Source organism: Chelmon rostratus, chromosome 9, assembly GCF_017976325.1.
Source record: "Chelmon rostratus isolate fCheRos1 chromosome 9, fCheRos1.pri, whole genome shotgun sequence".
Taxonomy (NCBI): domain Eukaryota; kingdom Metazoa; phylum Chordata; class Actinopteri; order Chaetodontiformes; family Chaetodontidae; genus Chelmon; species Chelmon rostratus.
In genome coordinates, this window is record NC_055666.1 from 25,422,158 (window position 1) to 25,446,792 (window position 24,635).

Here is a 24,635-nt window from a genome sequence, read left to right on the forward strand (position 1 = left end):
AAGCAACCAGATGAAGGCAGGAAGTGTCTGCAGCAGGCAGCCCAGCCTTTTTCTCTTTGAGGGTCAAAACTGAAACCTACTGCTGGACCACAGGCCTAAAGCAACGCCTACAACACCTGGTGTGTGTGTGTGCCCTCATTTGACTTCCTGCTTTAAGTTTCACTCCGCCTGCTGTTCTCAGGTTATGAATTGAGTTATGAGTTAATTTGAACACAAGATACTTGTGCTCAAAAAGAGGATTCATTCTCAGTGAAGAACCTTGGAGCCCTAATCTGCCTCTATACCTGCCAAAGAGCAGTGATTCCTAACACGTCTCTGGGGGTCATCAGGTGGATACCTCCCTTCAACAGTGTTTCGCCTACTTAGTCCCACTACACCTCCAGGAGGCTAGGCGGTGAACTCCGGCGTCCCAGAGTCACCCCCCCCCTAGTGCCAGTTCACACTGCTCCTACACAATCCAAACAGCACCGCCACTTAACTGACCCAGAGATACTCCAAGTAGTGGCCAGTACCGATGCTACCATTTAGCTAATGCTAATGCTAACCACTAAGAAGAACAGAAGAAAACAATACAGTTCTGATGCTACCATTTAGCTAATGCTAATGCAAAATGCTAACCGCTACCTGCTAAGAGGAACAGAAGAAGACAATACAGCTAGATTCACCTATATTGCTAATGTTAACTGCTAGATGCCAATGCTAACTGCTAAGATACTATCATACTACCACCGCTTTAGCTATTGTTAGCTGCTACAATGCTACTACAGGCCTAGATGCCACATGTAACTGCCAATTGCCACACTACCATCATCTACACCTGCCTCTCACCAACTGCACCAATAAAAGCGGGGTGGGAATACAAACCCTGGTTCTGGTAGGGGGTAGAAATTTTAGAGGGTGCTGAAGGTGGAGGCCTAAACCACAGACTAGATTTAACAGCCTCTTCTAACATTTCCTTCATGATCCTACATGATTAAAGAGCATTTTTACCTCAAACAGCAATTGATTTTAATGTTTCTTTAATTCATTTTTTTTGGCTTGAAACATCCGGCGGGCCACATTAAAAACCTTATAGTTGGTCAGAGTTGGTCTGCTTGCCCCTCTTTCGGCAGCTCTATAAAGTCTCTGCAGCGAGACAACAAGACACTGTGGAATCTGGCACTAAGACTCTATTATTAAACAGCACCTTCCCTTTTCTTGCACCACCACTCTGAACACATTGCCCTCAGTTGCAGAGGGCGTGAGAAATCTGTCTATTTCATCTCATGTTCACCGGAGATTGCTGCTGCCTCTAATATCTTCCCTATCTGCTTCCATTGTCCTGAATAAAGAACAAATGGCAAAACCAGATAAACTCAGTTAAGGTAGAAATGATGCCAGCACTCATGAAGGTGAATCAGAGTGAATGTTGAGTGGCTGTTTAGGTTTTAGGTTAGAAGTTTCTCCGTGTTAGAGACGTGCCCAGACAGCGGAGGAGTCGTATAAAGGATGCTTTGACACCCTCCGACATGTAATTGCCTTATAAATGGACCTCTGCAGGAGGTGTTTCTACGCTCCAACAGGCAAAGGCTGTTTAAATACTGCACAGAGGCAAACATGTCCGTTTCCCCTCGGTCCGACGGGTCTGGTTTTCAACAGGGCCACCGTGGACGTCAGTTGAGCTCAAGCCTCTTTAAGTTAATGAGCACGATGAGAGAAACGCTGCTCCATCACCTCACCGGCTGCAGCACAAACAGAAACCCTACAGCTCTACAGTAAAGAAATGTTTTACCGTGTGTATGTGCATGTTCAGATCTGTTACTGTGCTCGACTCGTGGAGCAAATATTCAGAATCTCCAACATGGCAACTCAGTGCTCGTCCTCTCTGTTTTTCTGCACAGGCGACGCAAAATCGGAGGATACGGCCAATAAGGAGGCGGGAGAGGAGAAACCAGAAGAGGACAACGACTATCACCGTAGCGACGAGCAGGTAGGCCCTCGGTTACTGATGGCCAGTGATTTATATTTCTCATTTCCTCTCTTCTGAGCTCCTTGAAGACAACAGCCCCTCTTTTATTTAGTTTAAGGTGTGCTTCATCAAAATTAGAAAGGAAAATCACTTCACCCTGATGACCATCTGCACCACTAGAGGGACGTAAAATAATTTTTTTAATGTAATGTAGTGGAACCAGCCCATCAACAATAAACCAGTGTTATAATTTACAAGCAAATTTGGGAGGCACCACACATTGGTTTGTCTGTTAGCAGTGATTAGAAGACGCAAATTGGATAAAATAATTATGGGTTTCAAAGCAGTCTGTCAGGAACAAAAGCACTAAGGGGAAAAAAATACTGCTGGTGATAATTGTGGGTACAGTTGCCTTAAAAGCCTGCGCATCAATTATTGCCTTTATAAAAGTGGCCCCCATGTGATTTACCAAGCTGTTTTACAATTACTGGATTCTTTTGTCTTGGGCTGGTTGATTGCATGGATCCACTTAGTGACAGACACCACAGCCAACCACTGCACACATCGAAAATGGAAATGGGCTTTTCGTTACTTCATTTGTATTCTGGCATTCTCCAGCGCTGCCAAATGACATTAATAATGCAGAGAGCGGATTTATCGTTGTGCCGGACAGACGCTGAAGAAAACTGGTTGTGCATCGTTTGAAGAGGACCCAAAAAAAAAAAAAAAGCCAACATGTAGATTTTAAACACGCAGGCGTCATCTCCAATCAGCCAGCTCTCCGCTGCCGTTTGGGGAAGGCGGGCTGCTCCGGTGAGGGTGAAGATCTCGCCCTTTCGATGTGCAGCGGCGGCCCAGAATGTGTTCAGAATAACTAATACGTTAGTCTGTGCGAGCTGAATGCCGTCATGTCAAATGTCACCGAGAGGAGGAGGAGGGAGAGAAAGAGCCGACGAAAACGAGGTGATGAAAGTGAGATTTTCAGGAAAAGAAAAATGCGGATGAAAACAAGCCACCATGCAGAGTGGAAAAATCTAGAATGTAATACACAGGAATGGAGTTATGTTAAGAAGGTGAGTCTCATCAGAACAGACAAAGGACGACGAAGAGAAACGGCTGCGATGGAGCAGGATGCAGATAGAAGCTTTGAGACGATGCCCACAAACTGTTGAAACAAATTCACTCATTACAGTGAGACCACTGCTGCAGGGTCCCCGTCGAACATCGCCACAGTGAAACGTCATCACTGCGTTGACCAAGCACAGCGCAGGAAGGACTGCTCTCCAAACTAGTGCTGCAGCTTGTCTTCAGAATAAAGCAGCTGTTTGGAGAAACCTCTCCAGAAACAAGAGGGATTGGGTGATATAGCAAAATATTTACTTATCGGCAGCTACTTATTTACGGTAAAGAGACATTTGAGGATACTTAATGCTGTAAAAGTCCTTAAAAGCCCTTTTATTCTCCAGAATGTAGCCACCGGCCCAGATTGCAGAGAGCAGAGGTTGTCAAAATGAAAGATGAACTGCATTAGAAAGGCAGAGAGTTGTGAAGGGAGAAGATTAGAAAATGCAAAACAAGGCGGTACATCTCAAGGGGTTTATAGTCACATGTGATGAATTTGGACAAAGAAAGCAAAGAGAAAGGAATCCAGAGGAGCGATGGCAGCAGGCGGAAGAATGAAGATGAGGGGCAAAATTGTCCCGGAAAGCCGCCCACCCCCCACGCCCCATCACGATGCCTCTGAAGATGCAGAAGCCACACAGATGTAAGAACCGGCAGGAGAACCCGCACGCATGGCCGACTTCCAGAACACCTCCCCGCCGTCTTCTGGACGACCTTTCACAGAGTAACCTTGAGGCGCGAGGGAGTGCCAGAGAAAGCTAATGAAAGCAGCAACACGCCAGAAAAAAGGATTACAAAAGACTTCCAATTGATCAGAGAGGGAGCCTGAGGTCGTGCCGTTTCAGAGGTTAATATTTTCAGATGAGGTATGAGGTCTGTGGACAGAATAAGATCTCCGCGGGGTGAGAAACGATAAGGAAGTGATGCAAACTTCATGAACTGCAGCTATTTTTGGTTTAAAGAGTCAACTTTGGAGAAATTGGAGAACTCAGCTTTGTTCTGAATTATTAATCCAGCCTTGAATTCGCAAAGTCTGATTTATCAGCAGGTGCAAACTCAGAACTCACACGGAGAGGCTTTTACACACAACCACACACAGATTTAAGAAAAACAATAGCAGCAGAATTATTGCCTCAGACCTCCGCAAGCATTCAGGACTCAGTAATGAGCCTGTAAAATAGTGTTAAGCTTTCCCTGCGTGGTATTTTCTTGATCTGCCTCAGTGTTGCATCAGTCTCGTCTGTGACTGTGTGTAACTGTAGCAGGACTCTAATGTACGGTAATGCGATGAAACTGCCGTGGAGTCCAGATCACCACCGAGGCTTTTATTTCACATTATGAGCCTCCCTCATCGCTGGCGCCGCTGGAAAGCAGATATATTACGGTGTTGCTCTTTGCTTATAGGTGCACTGAAGCGCTGCCAGTGTTTATTTGAGAAGAGAGATGATTTTCAGGTGTAAGCAAAAACCAGGGTTACGTTGCAAAGAGGCAGACTTTGACACAAGGACACCCACAAATGAAGAAACACAAGGCTTCGCTCCCTCCTCTTCTGTCTTTGGACATGTGGGGGCAGGAGCTCAGTGGCAGTAATGCATTCTGACTCCGGCAACCATCGACTGCCAAAACCACCTACCGTTTCACCTCGGGGAAAACAAGCGCACGGGCCAACGGCGGCGGCGCTCGGGCGCACGAGGGAAGACAATAAGCAAAACACAAGCAGACAACACTGGTTCAGTGGGACGTGCAGTACAAGCACAACTGGAAAAACCAGCTATCGTATCGTCCTTTCTTAATCCTCGAGCCTGTCTTCAGGAAAGACTGCAGGATATAAGTAACTCTGGGCCCATTTTGTGACAGCAGGGTTTGTGATACTGAGGATATGATATAGACTCAGCATCACTCATGTTTAGCTGCAAGCCCAGAAACAGGTTTCAGAAACAGCAGCACCGCTGTTTTCCCATTTTTTTAAAACGAGCAAGACTAAATGTGGACAGCCAAGCTAGCGTGGACTGAAGCAAACGTATGTGCGAAGGCCATTTTTGCACATTTCAGACCAAAACGTGTCTAAGACAGCACAGCTGAAGTGAAAGCGACCCCTCCTACAACAAACACAGCAACATATTACACTGAGGAGCACACACCTCCACCTTCTACTCCTGCAAATGTCACAACGGCTGCAAACATGTCGTTTTGTGCTGTTAATTTACCAGAAAAGTCGTTTATGAAGCATCTTTTGTAAAAGCATTTTGAGCTTGATGGTGATGGAGGACGAGCTGATGAAAGCATCATCACGCTAACACGCTAACTAACAAAGCAGCAGCAAATTAACATGCTGACCCTCAGCAGGTTAGCAAACTTTGTTAGCATGAAGCTCAAGTGTCGTGCTCTTAGCATCGCTACATGTGTATCTTTGGAATGACTGTTAGCAGCCTGTGCTGTCCTGTAACCTGAAACAGCGACAGGCTTGTGAAAACCATCTCACTGATGTTTTCTCGTTGTGTTTCCACGAACAGGTCAGCATCTGCTTGGAGTGCAACAGCAGCAAGCTTCGAGGTCTGAAGCGCAAGTGGATCCGCTGTTCAGCACAAGCCACAGTCCTCCACCTCAAGAAGTTCATCGCCAAAAAGCTTAACCTGACGTCATTTAATGAGGTACAGACAATGACACGCTCCGTCAGCCCTGAAAGAAGTGCTCTGAGAGGAGACCGCTGCCAGATCTGTCGCATGCTGAATGTAGTTTTAGCGAAGGGATGAAACGGTGGACTTGTGCACCAGTCAAACTGTTCCGCTGCTCAAAGCCAGATTTGACCTGCAGGTCATGCATGTTTTAAACCGGTCTGCTTCAGAAAAGGAAGAGAAATATTAAACCTATAACAGCCCTGAAATATTAGAGAATCATGAGTTATTGTCAATCAGAGGATTTTGACTGGGTGGAGGGGAGATGAGCGTGACCAGGACAAACACTGATACAGTCAGATTCTTGGCTTTTGTTTAAACTTGTTTGGAGCAAAGTTTAGTTCATCACCAGAAAGGTCAGTTTGTTCTGCTTCCCTGCGCTGACTCATACGAGGCTTTCGCGTTTGTTATATTTAGCAGGAAGCGATGATATCTGCATGTGGTAATTTTTCTATTTATCGTCTTTACCGCCCCGCTCGGAGCAGTGGGGGGGACCGGTGGGCGATAATTTGACAGATGGATTTTTTAGCATGCCGTGAATAATCACCACAGACGCCTTTGTGTCCTGTATTTTTATTTTTTTTCCCCCGTGTCTTTTTTTACCGGCTGTCACAGAGATGAGTGGGTAGGCTCCATCATATCGTCGGCCTCCATTGCACAGCTTTGGCGAGGCGGCGGCTCCCCCCCACCAGCCTTTGTTGTCCTCTCTATTGACTATCAAAAGCTGTTGTTTGAATCGATTCTGTTTTCGGCGGCGAGCGCAGCGCGGAGCGTTACAACACTTGGCTTTGTTAGAGAACAGTGCGCTATTTACTCACTCCTCGTGTTTGTAAACCCTCCGTTGTGGTCCTGTCACCCATCTAAACGTCTCTGCAGGAACTGAACGCCTAAATAAAGCGTTAGAGGAGACTGACCAGCGTCTTTAAAGAGCTTTACAAGTGTGGGAGATAAATCAAAGCCTCTTTTATGTGAAAATTAAAATCGAGTCTTTTATAGACTCATTTTTATAGTTTGAAGAGGCGGAAACACTCTGGTGTAGAAAAATAGAAAAATGTTTCTCTTCCTCTTTTCTTATTAATCATCTCGTTACCCTTCAGGTTCACTTTGTGACCACTTGGAGCATGCTGACCTTCAGTTTGGGAACTACCATTTTAAAGAACGCCTCTTCCTCCGTCTTTATATAACATGCATTCAGTCTCTTATTGCAATAATCTGCAAATATTTTTTCAACTAACTGTTTAATAATTTGGGATCTTGGTCTAAAAAGTGTCAGAAAAGAGTAAAAATGCCTCTTGCAGTGTCTAAAGGCCCAAGCTGACATATTCAAATTGGCTGTTTTGTGCTGCCAGCAGTCAAGAAACCTAAAGATCTTCAGTTCACTATCACAGAAGAGAAAGAAAACCAGCAAATATTCACATTTGCGAAGGTAAAACAGGTGATTTTAGCTTTAAAATGGACCTGAATGAAGAGGTGTCTTTACTCCTCTGCAGGTTTATTTTGGCGTCAGAGCTGTGATGCACAACTTTCTGCTTTGTGCGAGGAGGACATTCTTTTTTTCTTTTCCCCCTAAACGTCTTTTATTTTGACACAAAAGCCCTCCTTGACTTTCCAGATGAAATCACAGCTCTCCAGCCCTCCTTCTGGATTATTTTCATTACTTCCTAATCACAGACCTGGACGCTTTCCACCTGTCTGTCGGCTGGTGTTTATCCGTCAGAGCGTCGTTCCGGTCAGGGCCAGCAGGTGGCGCTGTGGCAGTGCGTGTTTTCAGCCTTCTCTCTCCCGCTCTGCCTCGCAGCATCGACCGGCAGATGCAGACGCTCGGCGCTGCTCGGCGAGCCGGCCTCGTGTTCAGTGTTGAACTTCTGTGTTTTCCCAGAAAGCCTTGCTGCTGCACAGGAGCCGGGGGCCACTCTGTGTCAAAATAAGCTTCCCCCAGCCCCCTCTCCAAGAAACAGGGAGGTTATAACTGTAAAATGGGAGCAGGGGGGGCAGCGGAAGTTTAATCTGTCCATCACGCGGCCTGAAAACCCAGCAGCAGAGGCTGGTGGTCACAGTTTAGTCGTGTTTTTGACGTCTCTGTAGGGAAACAAGAGCTTCGTGTTCGTGTTCTTTCACTAATCTGCTCTTTTGTTGTCTTTTCTCAGTTGGACATTTTATGCAACGAGGAAATCTTGGGAAAGGACCACACTTTGAAATTTGTTGTTGTGACAAGATGGAGATTTAAGGTAACTCACTCTTCTGAAAGACACATGTTGTGGCATTATGTGATGTTTATGTGCAGTTATGTTGCTGTATAAAGGCTTGTTGATTAACTAACGTGGTTCAGTTAATTCTACGCAGGCATGAGAAATTAAGCGTATCAAACTCTGAAGTCAGTGTGATGCAGTTTTGACTGATTATTAATAAGTAAAAGATTTTCCCAACAGAAATTAAACAAAAAAACAAACAGATACTGATAGCTTAGCTGAAATGCATCCTCACTGACACTAAGCCCCGCCCCCCTTAGTAACTGTTGCTACACCCATGAAGCGGTACTTTCCAGCGCTGCTTTCTAATGATAACATATAAAAGCTGATTTTCCACTCAAGGTTTGTGGACATTTCTGCAACTATTTGGTCTTTGATTTGAGACATAACTCGACAAATACAGCCTGTTAGTGTTTTACTGGGCAGAAAGTCGGCATCCACCCGTTTGGAGGAGGGGTTTGGTGAACAGAGGTGCTCACACTGAGGTTGTGTTTCTGTTTTTCCTCCAGAAATCCCCCCTCCTGCTCCATTACAGACCCAAGATGGATCTGCTGTAGCTAAAACGGACACAACGGTTGTTTTGCGTTGCTTTATTTTTTGGTCGGTTTTTTTTTTTTTTCCTCTTCTTTTTGGACCAGTGGCCGCGGACTGTGCCGAAACCTTTTTATTTATGCAAAGACGATCAACCAACACCAAGCAAACACCCGACGGTAACAGTCAACACAAGCCAGCAAATCGGGATCTAAGGGAGGGAGGTGGGGGGGGCTCATACAACAAAAACTGGCAACCTCCAGCACAGATACTGCAACACTGGTGTGTTTTTAGGAACTAAAACAACCATTTTTGTCCGCTACATCCTAGATATGTGAACAAAAAAAAAACAAAAAAACAAAAACAAAAAAGAGAAAAAAATGGAGAGAAAGCATATATTTATACTTTTGTACAGAAGAGACACATGGAACCAAGACACTACTGGTGCTCTGTTTACACGCAAACAAGATGTCGGGAATCACGTGACCGTCTTTTTGGGCTCATTCATCCTCCCGAGACAAAGACTGAGAGGAGAGGAGGACATTTTTATAAAAGGGTTTTTTTTTCTCTCTTTCCACAAAACACTCGACACGTCTTGGGAGCACAGAAAGTATATGGAAAAAGTTATATAACAGGCATCGATTTTAAGCTGTTTATCGAGTAAATTGTCTCTGAATCTTTTTTTTTATTTTCATTTTGTTGGCTTTGTCTAATTTGCTATTGGGTTCTTGATGATTGTCAATTGTGAATAGGCTAAAATGTTTTGTGTAGTAATTTATGTTCTATATACCAATATTGTACATAAAATGTCATTACAGAGAGAGAGATTGAAGAGAGTAAGAGAGACTTTAGACTGTTAAAAAAAAAAAAAGAGTGGATCCCAGAAGTGCTATCTATATTTTGGGCGAGTGTGTCCGGAGGTGATAAATTAGGATTTTTAAAGACAGACTCATTATCAGTATCAAAATATATAAATGCATCTTTATGTTGTCTGAGAAAGACACAAAACAAATATATCAAATCCTCTGCCATTTGTGTGTATGTGGGGTCTCAGTGTGTCGCTCTCATAGCATTACAAGAGTTTAGGGCAGATAAGAAGAAAGCTTCAAACCCCCGACCCCATGCTCCTCATCCCACCCGCCGTCTGGAGAACACAGCTACCCCAGTCTTTTGTTTTTTTTTCATCATTTTCAGCCAATTCTGTCCAAACAGTAGTGCTACACAACAACGTTCATGTTCAGAAATGCCTGCGAGACATAAAAATGCAATATTTGGGCAGAGAACTCATTTTTATTGATTTTTTTTATCTGTTTTCACACCACGCAGCCCTTAACATCCATCCTTTTGTTTCCGCAGCCGTTCAGCAGGCAAACACCCACAACTTTACAGCTTCGGAGTTGAGCTGCTAGCAGCAGATTTTGTCGGCACTAGCATACCATGCATCTCCTTTTAGTTTGCTGAATTTTCACTGCAAAACTCTATCAAAGCTGCAATAGAAATACAAACCGGTCTGAACAGCATCTTATCCTGTTTGCCCAGATTAGGACGTTTTCTCGCCCGCAGGAAGTGAATTGACGTTTGTCGTTTGAGAAGGAAACGCAGTGTGTGGACTGGCTGGTTTGATCAACATGAGTGCAGATTACTGACGTCACATTGTTGCGTTTAGGGGGTGTCTTTCAGTTATTTCTCACTGCCAGTTGGAGTTCAGCTCAAGAACATTTCTGAAAGTCATGTGGATATTGTTTTTGTCATAGCCAGTGTTCAATATTGTTGACTTCGCGAGACAATTTTACGAGTCTTTATGAGAAATAACTCGCAAAATTCAGGTTTCACACAGGGGACTGAGGTTTTTTGAACATTTTGATAATGAAATTCTGGATAAAATGACTACTGTTTGGTCATTTGGTGCTTTTAAACGCGTGTTTCTGATCTTGAGGATTGTTCCTCAGAAACATGCTGTTCTTACTGTAACTGTGTGACACAGCAAACCAATGTTCTGTTCAACAACAACAACAACAACATGTCTTAACACTCAAAGCAAACTGTTAAACTGTCTTTAACGTTACCACAACTGGATCCCTAAACGCCGCGTCAGACCTCAAGTAGTATTACCTCACTGACCTGTCTCGTCAGTAATTAAGCGACAGTTATTTAGCCTTTGCATTGTATCTGCCCACAACAAGCTGTTTTGTCTGTATGTTCATATGCAGGGTTCCTATCCATCATGGGGTTCCACAAATCTGGGTTCGATGATTCGATTTGAAAACTGTCTTGAAATTAGATAACTAGTCTGAAAGGTGTGAAAAACGTTCGTCCATTCATGATGCATGAACATCTGTTGGAAATCCAGTACGATCTTGAGTCAGTTGTATAGGAACCCTGCCACAGAAGGACCTATGACGTGTGTGTTAAATGAACGGTTTTCTAGCCTACAGGTCTGTACCTAACCAGCTCAACCAAAACTCCTCCTGCAGTCTTTGATATCACTTCTTATGGTAACCTTTATTATTTCAAGGCTCTTGATCCAGTCACCTGTCAAGCGTTCATTGTTTTTGGTTTTTAGTGTTTTGTGCCAGTTTTGGTCAAGTTAAAAAGGTTAAAAAGCAAGCAGCCTCCTGCTCGTCTGGAGTCAGTATGTGTGTACATTATTATTAATTTTTATATTAATTTGCAGCACAAATATTCTGATTTTGTCTTTTTTTCCGAGTGTTTTCTCTCCATTTTCTGCTTTACTTCAAATTTCTGTGAAAAGAAATGAGTGAAATTCAAGCTGATCTACACTAAAAAATGACTAAAAACCAAAAACAATGAGTCTAACCAGCTTGTCAGCTCATGGAAGAGTACTGTACTACTGTACTGTCCCCGCTGGAAAAATGTAATAATGTGCGCTGTTATGTGTTTGTGAGTGCAGACGTGGTGTTTCAAAGGCTTATACACAGATTATTTCATAGAAATGAGGCCAATGTCAAGTAGTTTTCCTCCAGCTGTCAAAAACCGTGTGAGGTCGATGTCACAGTGATCTGGTTTGTTGGGAAAATGCTGTTTAACACCTGGGGTGGCTGATACCAGGGTCAATGTTCTTTTGCTATTCAGTTACCTGTAACTTCAGTCTTTAATCGTGGCTTCACCCAATCAGAGTCCTCGTCATGTTCAAAGTGTTCTCATGGTTCTCCTGTGAGAATCCAGTCTGTTTATGATAAATGTGCAGAAGCTTTTTCCTCAGGTGATAAAGCTGTAAACCCCCCAGCAAGGTGCTACTAATAACGATGACTGCAAACACAGCAAAATGTTATCTACACACACACACTCTGTATTGTGCAGAACACTGCATACACTGCTGTGTTCTGTCCAGAAGGACTGGTATTGAAACAAAGGTCACATCTGTATTTGTGTTCATTTTCCCCCTCGTTTTGTTTGAAGTGGTTTTGTTCACGCTGCACCTTTGTGGTACAGTTTTCACGTTTTCCCATGTGCATGGGTTCAAGGCCAAACAGAGTTTAAATATTTGACCTCCGTGGTGCCGGTTCAGCAGAACTGATCGCGGTCGTTAAACTTTCTGTTACCATCAGAGTGAGTCGTAGTGGTTCACATCCAGCTCACAGCCTCAACACAAACAGCTGCAGTGTGAACAAAGCCTTTCACTTTGCCCCCCTGATCTGCGACTGATGGAGAACCTGATGGAAAGGGTGGGGTCTTCTCTTTAGGATGCTTTGCCACAGAGCTTCTGTGCTCTCTATGGTGCTAACAACAACTCCTTGTTTCAAACTGCAGACTTCTTCAAGAAGGATTCAGAGACAGAACTGTGTTGTTCTGTCGCCTTTTTCACGCTCTGCACTGCACGTGCTAGAGTCCTCGGGGTTCTCTTGTCAGAGCTGTCTCACTGTGCACATAAAGAAGGTGCTGCCCCCCCTCTTTCATTGGTTTGTTGGCTGGGCAAATAGAGGGAATTTAAATAAGTCATAGACTGCGACGGGGCTGATGCTGTGAAAAATAAAAGAAAACTGGTGAGAAATTGGGTGTGCCAGCTGCAATTTCCTGCCTCAAAGAGAAACTCACACTTATTACAGGCTCCTCTGGTGAGACGTGTGCGCCTCCTCAGAGTCGGATTGATCCTCGATCGCTAACGGATGTTTGGCTCTGCACAACACACAACATTCACAACTAGAGAGATCACATTCGCTCGATTTTGTTTTAATATTCCAGAAGTTCTCTTGAGATTTGACCTCCTCAGCACCTGTGTGTGTATGAGTCCTGCATCTTCCACCTCCCGTGCACCAGAATGGATCGATGTTCACGCTTTTTTTTTTTTTTTTTTTTTTTTTATCAGCGCCAACATTGAGACATCAGTGCCGCTATGCTTGACTGCCGAGCTGAGCGACTTACAGGAGGCTTGACTCTGCCTCACTGCAGAGGGGGTCGGTATCGCCTCCGAAAGGTCTCCGAGATGGAGGGAGGCCGTGATCTGTCAGATCTCCGGCTCTCGGCCTCATCTTCTCTGCTTTGACCTTGAGCACCTGTCAGCCTGCTTGTTGTCTCCTCACGTGGACTGTCAGTCCCAGCAGCTCGCGGCGTTCCCTACCAGCGCATGTGAAGAGGAGTAAACTATTTATTTGGGCTGCTTTGTACAGTTTCTGAGCTCGGGGATGTCTTAAGAAGCTCAGCAACAGTCATTTCAAGCTTGTTGGCAGCAGAATCATTCCCGGCAACTTAAAATGGCTCTTCTGTGTTCTCTCCTCTGTAATAAGTGTCCACTGCAGGAGCAGGATAGCTTTCTTTGCCGCCCAGCTCACTCTCTTACTCATTTCTGAGTCCTCAGTAATCTCACAGGCTGGCTTTGTGTGTGACGGAGAGGGAGACCTCAAGGGTTACTCCCATGGCTGCGTGGACTGGAACACACTCCAAAAAAAAAAAAAAAAAAGTCGTCTGTCCGCGGCGGCGCTAAAAGGCTGCTCCGCTCTGCAAGGCGTCACGCTCAAGTGCACTGAATCACGTCGCCATGGGTGGTACAGTTTGAAGAGCAAATGACTGCTTGAATTATGGATTGTTTTTCCAGTCCAGGATCCCGGCTGTTGCTTTTAGAGATTGTTCACTGGTGGTGGGATCAGCAGAGTCCTTTTTTTACCTGTCGAGGCTGCTGGTTTCGCTAATTTCAAAATAAAGAGGGAAATCGGTCCACAGCTACCAAACCTGGCATTCCCCCCATGAGCCATAGCAGATGTCATCAATAAATCTGTCCAGTTGTTTGTATTATTATTTATTTATGCTGAAAAGGTGACTTCTGCAGTAGTTTCTTGGTTAATGATTTTTGAAGAGATTTTTTGCTCACAAATTTTTGTATCTCACACTTTTTTGTGAAACCGTCACTGAACTCATACATAAAAATGGCTTAAATTATGAATTTTGCAACTGAATTCCCTTTTTTGTATTATTCCAAGTGTGTTGCTGTCTACGCAATGCTCTGTTTGTGTATAACAAACACATTGGTGTCTTCTTTTTTAGGTCATGCTCAAAAAAAAAACAAATCTAAATTGTGTGAATCTGGCGATGTGGTTATTGTATTTGCAAGGAAAATGTGCAATATACGGTTCTCAGATGGTTCCAGGTTTCAGCGTAGAACTCCAATATTTAATTTTTTTTTCATTGTTTTTCCTTTTTCCAGTCAGTTCCTCAGGTCACTAAATGCCTTCTGGTCCTGAGGGTGACCAGGAAATCTCAGAACATACACTAATGCACCCGAAATACAAAACGACTGGATTTTCTTTTAGTCTTGTCTCTCTCTCTTTTCTGTCCTCCTCCTTTTTGTCTGGAAATTCTCTCAGACTTTGTTTTATTTTCAGGTTACCACAGGCACTTATACAGGTGTCCTTTTCCTTGCCTCCTTTTGTATTATTGTTATTTATTGCACATGTAATGAACTGGTTTCCATTGCCACATTTAATTCAAGGAGTTTTTGGGTCTAGAATGGGGCTGGAATTTCTTACGTACAAAACTACAGAAGCTTTTGTCAAAACCTAAGTGTGTATTTCATCAATAAATGCCTTTAAAAGTGTTCCTCATGCTGCAGTGACTCTTTCTTGCACATATTTCACTTGCAAAACCCAAATGTTAGTATAACCTGTGTATGTTTTCTAGTTCTTTGCAGTTCTATACAGCTTTGGGCAACCAGTTAAAAATTCCCCATCATATTGACATTTCATGTTGCTGCAACAACCCTCTTGGTGTAATTTTAAGATTCTTTAATCAAAAATGTGTTAGACGAAAGGCTCGCTTGTAGCCATGAAACCACATAGATGTCACCAACTCTGCAGCTGCTTTCTCTGCCCGCTCAGACTGACAGTTAGCAGCTAGCTGGTGAGCACAGTGGCACATTTAACATCAGGTGGCCGGAAATGCAACATATGAAATGAATGTTGATGTTGCTCTGTATCTGGTGAATGTGTGGAGGAGATGATGTGCTGGGAAGCTCAAGTTGCAGAGGAAGAGGAGCAGGAGGCAGGGTAGACACACTGAGCACACAGCTAGTGAAAGGTCTTTAGTTCTTTGATCAACATCGAACACCCGGTGAGTTTTGTCCTTTTCGCCAGTACAAATACTGATTTGTTTTTTAATGATTCCAGTTCTTAAGTGTGTGTTTTGCCCCATAGCAGGACAACGCAAAACATGCGTGAATCAGTCTAAGAAGCATTTGTCACCAACAGCAACTTTACAGCACTGTAGCTGCAGATACATTCAGCTCATACGTCTTGAAACGTAGTACAAGACTTGCAATGAAGTGTTAAATCTACCTTAAAAATACTCCAAAAAGTAGAAGTACTCAAAACACAACATTAGTAAGAAGAGTAAATGTAGTTTGTTACTCTCACCTCTGTATATAACAAAGATTGCCTCATATTTCTGACGATAATCACGCACCTTTGCATGTCATGCAGAGATTTGACTTCACTTCCTTCATATTTTACTTACTTTGTGACAACGTCAATAAACAGTCAATTAATTCCATGTATTTGATATATGAGGGCATCGTGTAGCTGACCTTTGCTACACAGTGTGTGAGAGTCGCTGGAGTTTGCGGTGAATCCAGCCAATCTGTTGCTCCCAGCAGATTAAAATAATGGATTATTTTTCAAACACAATTTCACACATAACTGGTTTCAAGCTTGGAAGTCGTGGCTGCTTCACAGCTGTTATGAGGTTTTGAGATGATAGATTTCTCTGCATGGCCATTAGTTGGAGAAAACTAAACGAGGTTTTGAAGGTACAGGGGACGGACACTCGCATGAAAACTTGTGCAATATGCAACAGGTTTGGGATTAATACATCATCTATGAATCCTATAATCTTCAGTATTTGTTGAGACGATCCGCAGCAGCAGTTTGAACAGACTTCACATGCATGAACATTAAACATAAATGGACTTCTTTAATCACCCCGACTGTGCCAGATACTTGATTATTTATTTGAAATGATAAATGACTTAATTTAGCATCTCCTCTCTCCTGTGGTGCAGCAGGAGAGCCCAGGTTTTATTCGCCGCTCGCAGCTTGAGGAGGAATTGCTCTCAGAAGACAACGGGATGTGTTTTGTGTTTTCTCAGGGCCGTTAGATGGCAGCTATTTCAGTCAGTGTCTGTGGGCGGAGTGCTCAGACGTGTGAAATGAGATGAGAAAAACCATATTATTGACTCATTAGCCAAGTCCGTGGTGTGGAGACTGTGGCTCTTTTACTTTCCATCACCAGTGTTTTACCACATGGTGCTGTTATTGCACCGGCAGGGGCATCAGGTGTCCCCTTCAGGGCAGTTAATCAGGATGAGACACTAAAGGAGTGTTTTGATTACATAATGCTGTGGTTTCCAATATTTTTAGGTTTCAACAACTAAATACGATGGACTGTGCAACAGTTGACGCAGAAGATTCATTGCTCCCCGTTCATGAGAAAGCTAATGCAAATGTTGGATTTTATATGCAGTTATATTCTTTTATTCAATTAAATTTTACTTATATAGCACCAAGTCTCAGGACACTTTCCATACAGAGCAGGTCAGGACCAGACTCTTATCCACAGAGGCCCAACAAATTCCCCATGAGCAAGTACTTGGCGACAGTGGCAGGGAAAAACCTCCCTTTTAACAGACAGAAACCTTGAGCAGAACCAGGATCTGGGTTGACGGCCATCCCCTATTGGTTATAGGGGTAGAGAGGTGGACAGAGAGGGATGCACAGCAATTACAATAATAATAATAATACAGCATATATGGTATATTTTTGTCCATTTATATGTATATATTAATATCAGATAATATATGTACATAATAACATACTATGACTCTAATGATAATAGAAATATGACTACTACTACTACTACTACTACTACTACTAATAATAATAATAATAATAGCAGAATAGCAGTTGCAGTGGATGCCAGGCAGGCACAACCATGGTCCACAGTCCAGGTGGAGCCATGATCCATGAGGGACCATAAGATCATGTGATGCATTGTTGTAGTTTAAAAGCATCAATAATAAAAAAGTACTTTGGTTTGTGCACCTTTAAGACCATAAAAACCACAGAAAAAGAGCAAATCTCCAAGACCAGTACCATGAATACTTCTCCCATTACCACACTAGCTATAGTTTTCTCTTGGGGCCACTACTGCAGTTGCCTTGCGTGGCTTTAAAACCAAACAAAGCAACATACAGCCAGTGCTGTGCAAGTCCATGTTTTTAGAGGGATCTTAATTGGTACCACTGTCCTGAAACGACCCCTTCCACATCATGTGAACATGCTGCCAGCTGTGGGGTTACAGCAGATGAGGGAAGTCTGAGGCAGCACCACGGATGAACAAGACTTCCCTCGTGCCGGGCGACCCAGTGGATGTAACGTGATCCAATGCATGAAGGGAGGCAAGCGGAGGGATCGGCAAGTGTCACGGCTTTTTGCAGAGCTCCAGCGCCCAATTCACTTGATGTGTCTAGACAGCCATGGGTGGAATGACAGCGAGAGCAGCCCTGTGCTGCGTGATCTCCTCAGTGCTGCTGGTTTTGACAGCAGCATGCTCCCTGTCCGTCTCCCCTCTCGCCTCCACTGAAAAATCAAAGCCTGCTATGTACAGTTAGCATGGCTACTGTGAACCAGGCTGGTACTTAACCTTGTCAGTATGTCAGCTTCATGAATGGCAGGACTTCAAAGTTCGGTCATTACCATTAAATCACCATTAGTTTGAACATTGCAGTGAGTATAATATGACAGCGATTGGCTGGAATTGCATCCTCAGAGATGGAAAACCTCGCAGGCTCACAGAAGTCTCACAGTCTGGTCTTTTATAAATTCATTTTTCTTATTTATTTCTTTTCATTTACTCTCAATTCTTGCCCTTAATGGGTTTGGCAGTATTGTTGCTTCAGGTTATTATGGCTCTTTGTGCGTCTGGGCCGAGAAAGAAAAGGTCAATAATTCATCAAAGGTGGCAAAAAAAAAAACAAACCCAAACATATTTCAGCTCTGGAGGGAAGACACTTTCAGATGCCACAAAATAAAACTAAAACTTTAGAGGCATGTCGTATTATGTGCTGTTGAAATTGTACAAGCACTTGTCTCACATTTGGCTTGAGGTTCTTCTGGTTTTGAAAAATAAACGACTTAATTCAAAATTTTATAAATACAATATAATTTTCTCATAATTGGTAGAAGACGTGAACCTGAAAGCCATTTCACATTACAGCGGAACAACAAGGGTCTTATGTTCCCTGTGGGTCAGTAAGAGCAGGGTGGGTCACTCCAGGACTCCCTGTGACGATGCTAACATTGCTAGCAGTAGATCACTACGTTCATTAGGCTCGAACAGTGTTTTTGTGACAAACTTGGTAGCTGCGTCTGTATGCGGATATTTAGCTATTTTTGTATATATTATTGTTTTTCTCTTTGTCCATCGTTCAGTTTAAATCGTTCAACTAACAGCGATTGGCTACTCCCACAAAAGGTCAGCACAGCTCGGGTCAAAGTGCAACAAATTTGAACTTTCGGCGAACAAGGCGCCACATACACAGCAACGAGGAGGCGTGCTTTAAGGCTGTTTTCAGCAGTAATTTTAATACGCCGCAAGTCTGTTTCCAAGAGTGCGGAGCTGGAAAACTGTCTGCTGCTCTAAACTTGTTTTGTCTGAACAGATCAAACTTTCCTCCAGCAACTTTCAGTATTCAACCCTTTACATTTCTGTAAAGTCACTGGTTCGTGGAGGAAACTTGCAAATTTCTTTACTTTTTCTAGCAAATGCAAACATGAAATGACAAGAAATTTTTGAAAACCTGCACAAAAAAAGTCACATTTCAAAGATTAGATACGTACGGCTTGTGCCTCAGGAAATCAGAAAGAAACAGCTGTGTGTGTGTGTGTGTGTGTGATTTAAGAACTACAGAGCACACTGTGATCCGTGTCGGGTGGATAAGGCTACAGATGGTGTCAACGCTCATGAACTGGGAGTAATGACACACAGAGGAGCATCTCCCCAAGCCCCGGTATTAACTGTCCCCATGGCAACGGTTGTCAACCTCCGCCCCAAAGACACACACACACACACACAAAGACCCAAACTCATACACGCAGACAAAATCACACACACACGCACAGCATGGAGGGCACATTCATCAGCGTTCCAATTAGCAGCGTCACAGAGTCGTTCACAAGAGGTGAACTGTGGTGTGAATCTGAGTAAACACTACAGCCTCCCCTGAGAGGAACGTGCACTGCTCCGACCGTTTACAGCATGTGGGTGATGTATGGCTGTTGGAGGTACTGCAGAGGCTTATCTTCAAAGCCAACCTGTACCCAGAAAACTGGATCACTGCAGGTGGAGACAGACCAGCCACAGCACGTTTTTAGTTAAGAAAGCTTGACTGAGCATACATTCCCTGTTCCCTCTCTACTAACATACACCTGCAGCTCACCTTAAAGCTACCTGAACAGTAGGAGCTCTAGCTCCTCAGACATGTTTCTGATCAGATATGTTCTTGGGGGCAGAAGTTGCTCAGTTGTCATTATGGGCCATCCTTGAACAGACACAGGGATCAGATCTCCACGAGGCCCTGACAATTAAGAAAACTCCCGATAAAGACGGCAAGATGCAGCTGAAAGCTCCGGGAAAAACTTCTAAATGGACCTTGAGTGGATTTCTTTTTGTGAAAATCCATACTGAGCCTTCCAATCCACAGCTGACCTGGAAGCTGTTGCTCCATTGCTAAGATATTAAGACTCCAGCAGCGTTTTTGGAGGCATGTTTTCTAATGAAATATGTTACAGTACAGCTAAACATTGCATCCTATGATATCTATATAGGATGTCTAGCTGAAGCTTATCCCATGACAGGCAGCGACAGGAGCCGCAAATTAGTTTCTGGATCCAGTGACTGACAAGAACGGCAGGAGTGTCCACGGCAGGAGTGTCCACATTTTTCTACATATTGTGTCTGAAAGCAGCCATTAGTAAATGGCTAAAGGCTTCTTCTTGCGATTCAACTTTGTTGTGAAATGTGACCGTGCAGCACCAGTAAAATGATTTCTGGGAGTTCTGGGATTTCTGTCTTTAACCTCTCTGTTACTGGTCTATGTCTCAAAGTTACCTCTAGTCTATCATTGCCCCCCGGGGACAGGTAGGCTCAAACTGTGCTTTTTGACACACACACAACACAGTTGTGTTTCCATCATTTTAGAGGACATTACATAGACTAACATTCTGCAGGCTTACCATAACCATGACCACAACTTGCCAAACCTATAAATTTACATTATAGGGACCTGTGTTTTGTCCCCAGAAGGAAGGCAAGTGTGACTGTGTTAACAGATCTGTGTCCCCACAATGCAAGTAACACACACACACGCACGCACACACACACCTGGCCTCCCTGTGTAATTCAGCGCTCTGCAGGTTTCTCTGCTGTCAGTCCTCCTGAGATTTAAACAAACTCTTTTTTTTTTTGTCTAAACGGGCTCGTTAACTCCGCTCACCGCTCAGCTGTCAGTCTGAGTGTGTTGCAGCAGTGCAGTGACAACATGGTGTTAGATTATATATCCCAATATTACAGCCTTAGTTTTGTAAACACCATCAGTGTGTCATGTACACAGCGAACCTTCAAGAAGCTGGTTTTTAAAAAAGGACCAGCTCATTGATTTTCTACAGCACTTTGAAATGTGGGTGTCATCGACGTTTTAATATCACCTCAGTGTGTGTTGTTTTCCCCCCAACTCCTTTTGATTGGTCGTCAGCATCTTTTTTTTTTTTTGTGCTGAGGAGTGATGCATCAACAAAACATCTTTTCCTTATTCCCCATCCTGCTTTCCGTTTCTTTGGGTGTCTGTTTGAGCCCATAAATGAAGGAGCATGCTGACATTTTGGGAAATGCGCTTGTCTGCGGTTTGACTCATAATCAGAGCTTTTGAGATGCTGGAAAGTGTATTTTCAACACTTGACAGAGGTTGGCCAGGCTAGGCTTTATCTTTATCTTTATCCTACTTTAGCACAAACACATTACAGATGTCACTGCTTACAGGATGCACAGAGATGAAACTGATGTTCTTCTTGACTGCTGGTTTAAGCACAAGCAAATGCATTTACCCAAATTTCAAACTGCTCCCTTAAAGCCCTCTGCATCTTGTCGATCGTCTCCCTCGACCCCAAATTCAACACAAATAAGCAGCAAGTCAGATTAAACATATCCCAGTTTCAAAGTTTTATCTGGTGCAGCCATGTTTTCTCAGCTGGTGGGAAGATTTGGACTAGAAAACATCCTTCCAGCATGAAGGATAACATTTTTTTTTTTAGCTTGTTGCCAGTGGTCTTAGCTGTCCCAGCTTCTCTCCCTTTGCCCTGGACAGTTGAAAATATCAGCGCTCATTTTTCTCCCTCGCACAAAACCATTTTTTGTAACTCATCCTTGTAAAATTTGAAAGCCCTTAACAGAGAAACTGAAAACTACAGAAACATGATGAGCTCACGAATGTTATTCTCACAGAATAAAATGTCTCTTCCTGGAAATAATCTGCTAAAACCATTTTTAGTGTCTTTACGTGATTATTGCCAGCAATTAATTTCAATCCAGGTGAAGTTTGCATTTTTAAAAGAAACAATTTACAACATTTATATTAAAGTTACATTTTCTGCTGTTAGAAATTTGTTTGCATACGTAGCTGCAACTAACAATTGTTCATCTTGATTGTTTTTGATTAATTGCTTTGCTATGAAATGGCAGAAAAGCCTAGAAATAGTCAATCAAATTGTTTGTTTTGTCCATCTCGCAGCAAGCTCCAGATATACTTCACACTGGAGCCAGAGATGTTTCTGCCTCATAAATGACTGAAAAGAAAATTAAATTAATAAAATTAAATTGATTGTTAATAAAAAGCATAGCATTATTAGATAATATCAGTAAACACAGGCCTGTTTTTGCAATTATTTTATTGACATGTCAAACTACATGGAAAAAATACAGACAGGCCTCGAATAATGCACAAGTACCGCACAAGGTGACTGGATTCTATATAAAAACAGACATGAACTGCATAAATATCTCCAGTATCTCTTCACATTTCTTACAGCAGTTTGTTGGGAGGAGAGAGACTTTCTTTTTCCCACCACAGAACGCAGTCACCCCCTTTCAGCTCCGTAATCCCCCCTCAGGCCGCTTCTTCAGGTTGTTCAAATGAAGTGAAAGACATCAATGCAAAGAATCAGCTTCTCTCCTTCCTCTATCGACCGAGTGATCTTAACTCCTCATCGATCTGTCTCTCGCTGACCTCATCTGATCTGCTCTTCCACCCCTCTGCTTTACCCCAATTAAGCTCCACCCTCAGACAGTCTTCCACTCCAATGGTCAGGCAACAATAGAAGCAACCAAAGATTGGATGGACTGATTGACCGCCTGCTTGGATAATTTTTCCAAGCAGTAAGAGTTTCAAAAGTGGGCCTCATCAGCGCTAAGTCTCCCGGCCCAATCTTGCTTCACCAGGTTTTCAGGGGAGCAGTGATTTAGAAGTGAAATGACACCAAAATTTCAAAAAATGACTGCTTCCATGAAGTTATGAACCCTGATAGCTGTGACTCAGCTGCGATTCTGACAGCATTCAGTCATTTCTGATCCTCCAGACTGCTTTAAAATCAGTCTGAGGAGGGAACCAGACGTGAATCACCAATGCAGGCTTTTCAAATAGCCGGCTAAACATTATAATATATAATATAAAGTTGCCCTTTACAGACACTTTTTATGTTTGTATCATTACATGGAAAAATACATGTGTTTTCATTTTCTCGTAATTCAGCGGAGCACATCAGCTGGTCTGTTCAGACTGAAACATGAAACACCTGTTGCATGGATTTCCATTCATGTTTCCCTCAGGATGAATTGTAAACTTTGTAAATTGCAAACATCTGTATCTTAGCATGATGTTAGCATTGAGCTGAAAGTTTTAAGGCACCGTTCAGTGGGACTGAAGAGCACTCGGCTGTGGAATCGGCTGGACTGTCCATCAGCTAGCTCTGACTGGTTAAATTCATGACGGCTCTTTGGTAAATCTTACATTTAAAATTTAAACCCAGTCCTGACTAAATCTTCTAAGTTCTCATGCCCAAATCCTCAGTGAAAATCCTTCAAAATGACCTCAATTTAAAAGAAATGAGCTCACATTGAAGGTCTTAAAATCGAAACGAACGGTCTCTCCTTATAAATACTGCAGCTGGCTGCTCTGGAACAGTTTAGCATTTCTGCTACAGGTCTACCTTCCCCATTTCTTTACTGCTTTTTTCAGACACTAAATGCCTCACTTGGATGTTTATTCCTGCTGAATTTCCCTTTATCAGAATCAACCAGACATGGGATAAAAAACGCATTTTATTTCAATAATAGTACATATGGAAAGTTTTTAATTTATAACTTCTATTTAAAAAAAAATTTGATGACATTTCATGGGTCTGTTAAAACCTAATTCTGCACTTTGATTTCAATCACAGACAGACAGACATTCTTGACCCCTCAGAGACTTTTAGTAATTTCTAGTTTTAAATTCTTTCTTCTATAGTTGGATATTAATGATCTTTCCTCCCTCAGTAGTTGGCCTGTGTGAGGGGTGTGAAGAATGATGGTGTTGAGGTAAACCGGCGTTAAATGCTAGAATTTAAAATAAAGATTGAATTAATACATAACAAAGGTAATCATTGTGGACTGATGCATCTGCTGCTTCCTCAGGCCTATTATCCTCTCTGCTCTGGCCTTTGTGGCACATTTAGTCAAAATTTTGATCAAACGGTTTCCTTGGAAAGCAGTGGAAGCAATTTTCTTCACACTGCAATTTAGTGAGCGAGATGCACAAACAATCTGAGCTGAAGTGGCAAAGAAAACTCGCTCTTGCTGTGATTTCGAGTGCACGCGCCGAATGCAAGGAAGTATTCCCTCCTCTTCAGTGCCGAGGAGAACAAGAGCCAGCAACAGGAGCATTTATCTGCTTTCTCAAGGCCCCCTGCTCAACGCGACAATGAAGTCACCTGAGGCTCCATTAAGCTGCTGCTTAATCACCCAGGTGCAAAGAAATACTGAAGCAGCTGCCTGTTGGGATTTCCAGAAAACAACAAGTCAGAGCGCCTCAGAGTGCTCCACGTGTGGTCCTGTGGAACACCAGCAGGGTTGGCACTGCCCCCTCTACGAATAAACCCTGAACAGTGTGCTTTACTGTGTTTGTTCTGCTTATGGGGACGACAGTAACTGGGTAATTAGATTAGAGACTTCTGAACCGAAGGTTGTTGGTTCAATCCTCCCATTCAGCAGGGAATCAGGTACAGAGGTGGATGAGCAACATTCAACTTCCTGTTATGTACATAAGAGGACGCATTCTGTTGGGTTTATGCAGCTTCATTATGATTAAAATCATTAAATGATAAATAAACTGAGTTTGTCATAACTTCAGCCTTTGACATGGCACATTATTTCTTAATGTTGCAGTATAAGTCAGTTTAGAGGACTTAGTTGATATTGGAAAACAGGTGGAGAGCTCTGCAGGTGAATTTCCATCCACCTGTTTATATGCACATTTTTAATTTGCGCAGAAAAACCTGAGTAGAAAGACCAAAAACA

General features: G+C 43.1%; 1 protein-coding gene across 1 annotated transcript in view; it reads left to right on the forward strand.

The window, feature by feature from the left end:
- The window catches only part of LOC121611832 (polycomb group RING finger protein 3), a 51,485-nt gene extending 42,886 nt beyond the window's left edge, over positions 1–8,599 (forward strand). The window contains exons 7-10 of the mRNA XM_041944537.1: positions 1,881–1,969; positions 5,584–5,721; positions 7,893–7,973; positions 8,504–8,599. Coding sequence (XP_041800471.1) covers positions 1,881–1,969; positions 5,584–5,721; positions 7,893–7,973; positions 8,504–8,551 — 356 coding nt within the window. The 3' untranslated portion in view covers positions 8,552–8,599. The remainder of the gene's footprint in view (positions 1–1,880; positions 1,970–5,583; positions 5,722–7,892; positions 7,974–8,503) is intronic.
- The last annotated feature ends 16,036 nt before the right edge of the window (positions 8,600–24,635 follow it).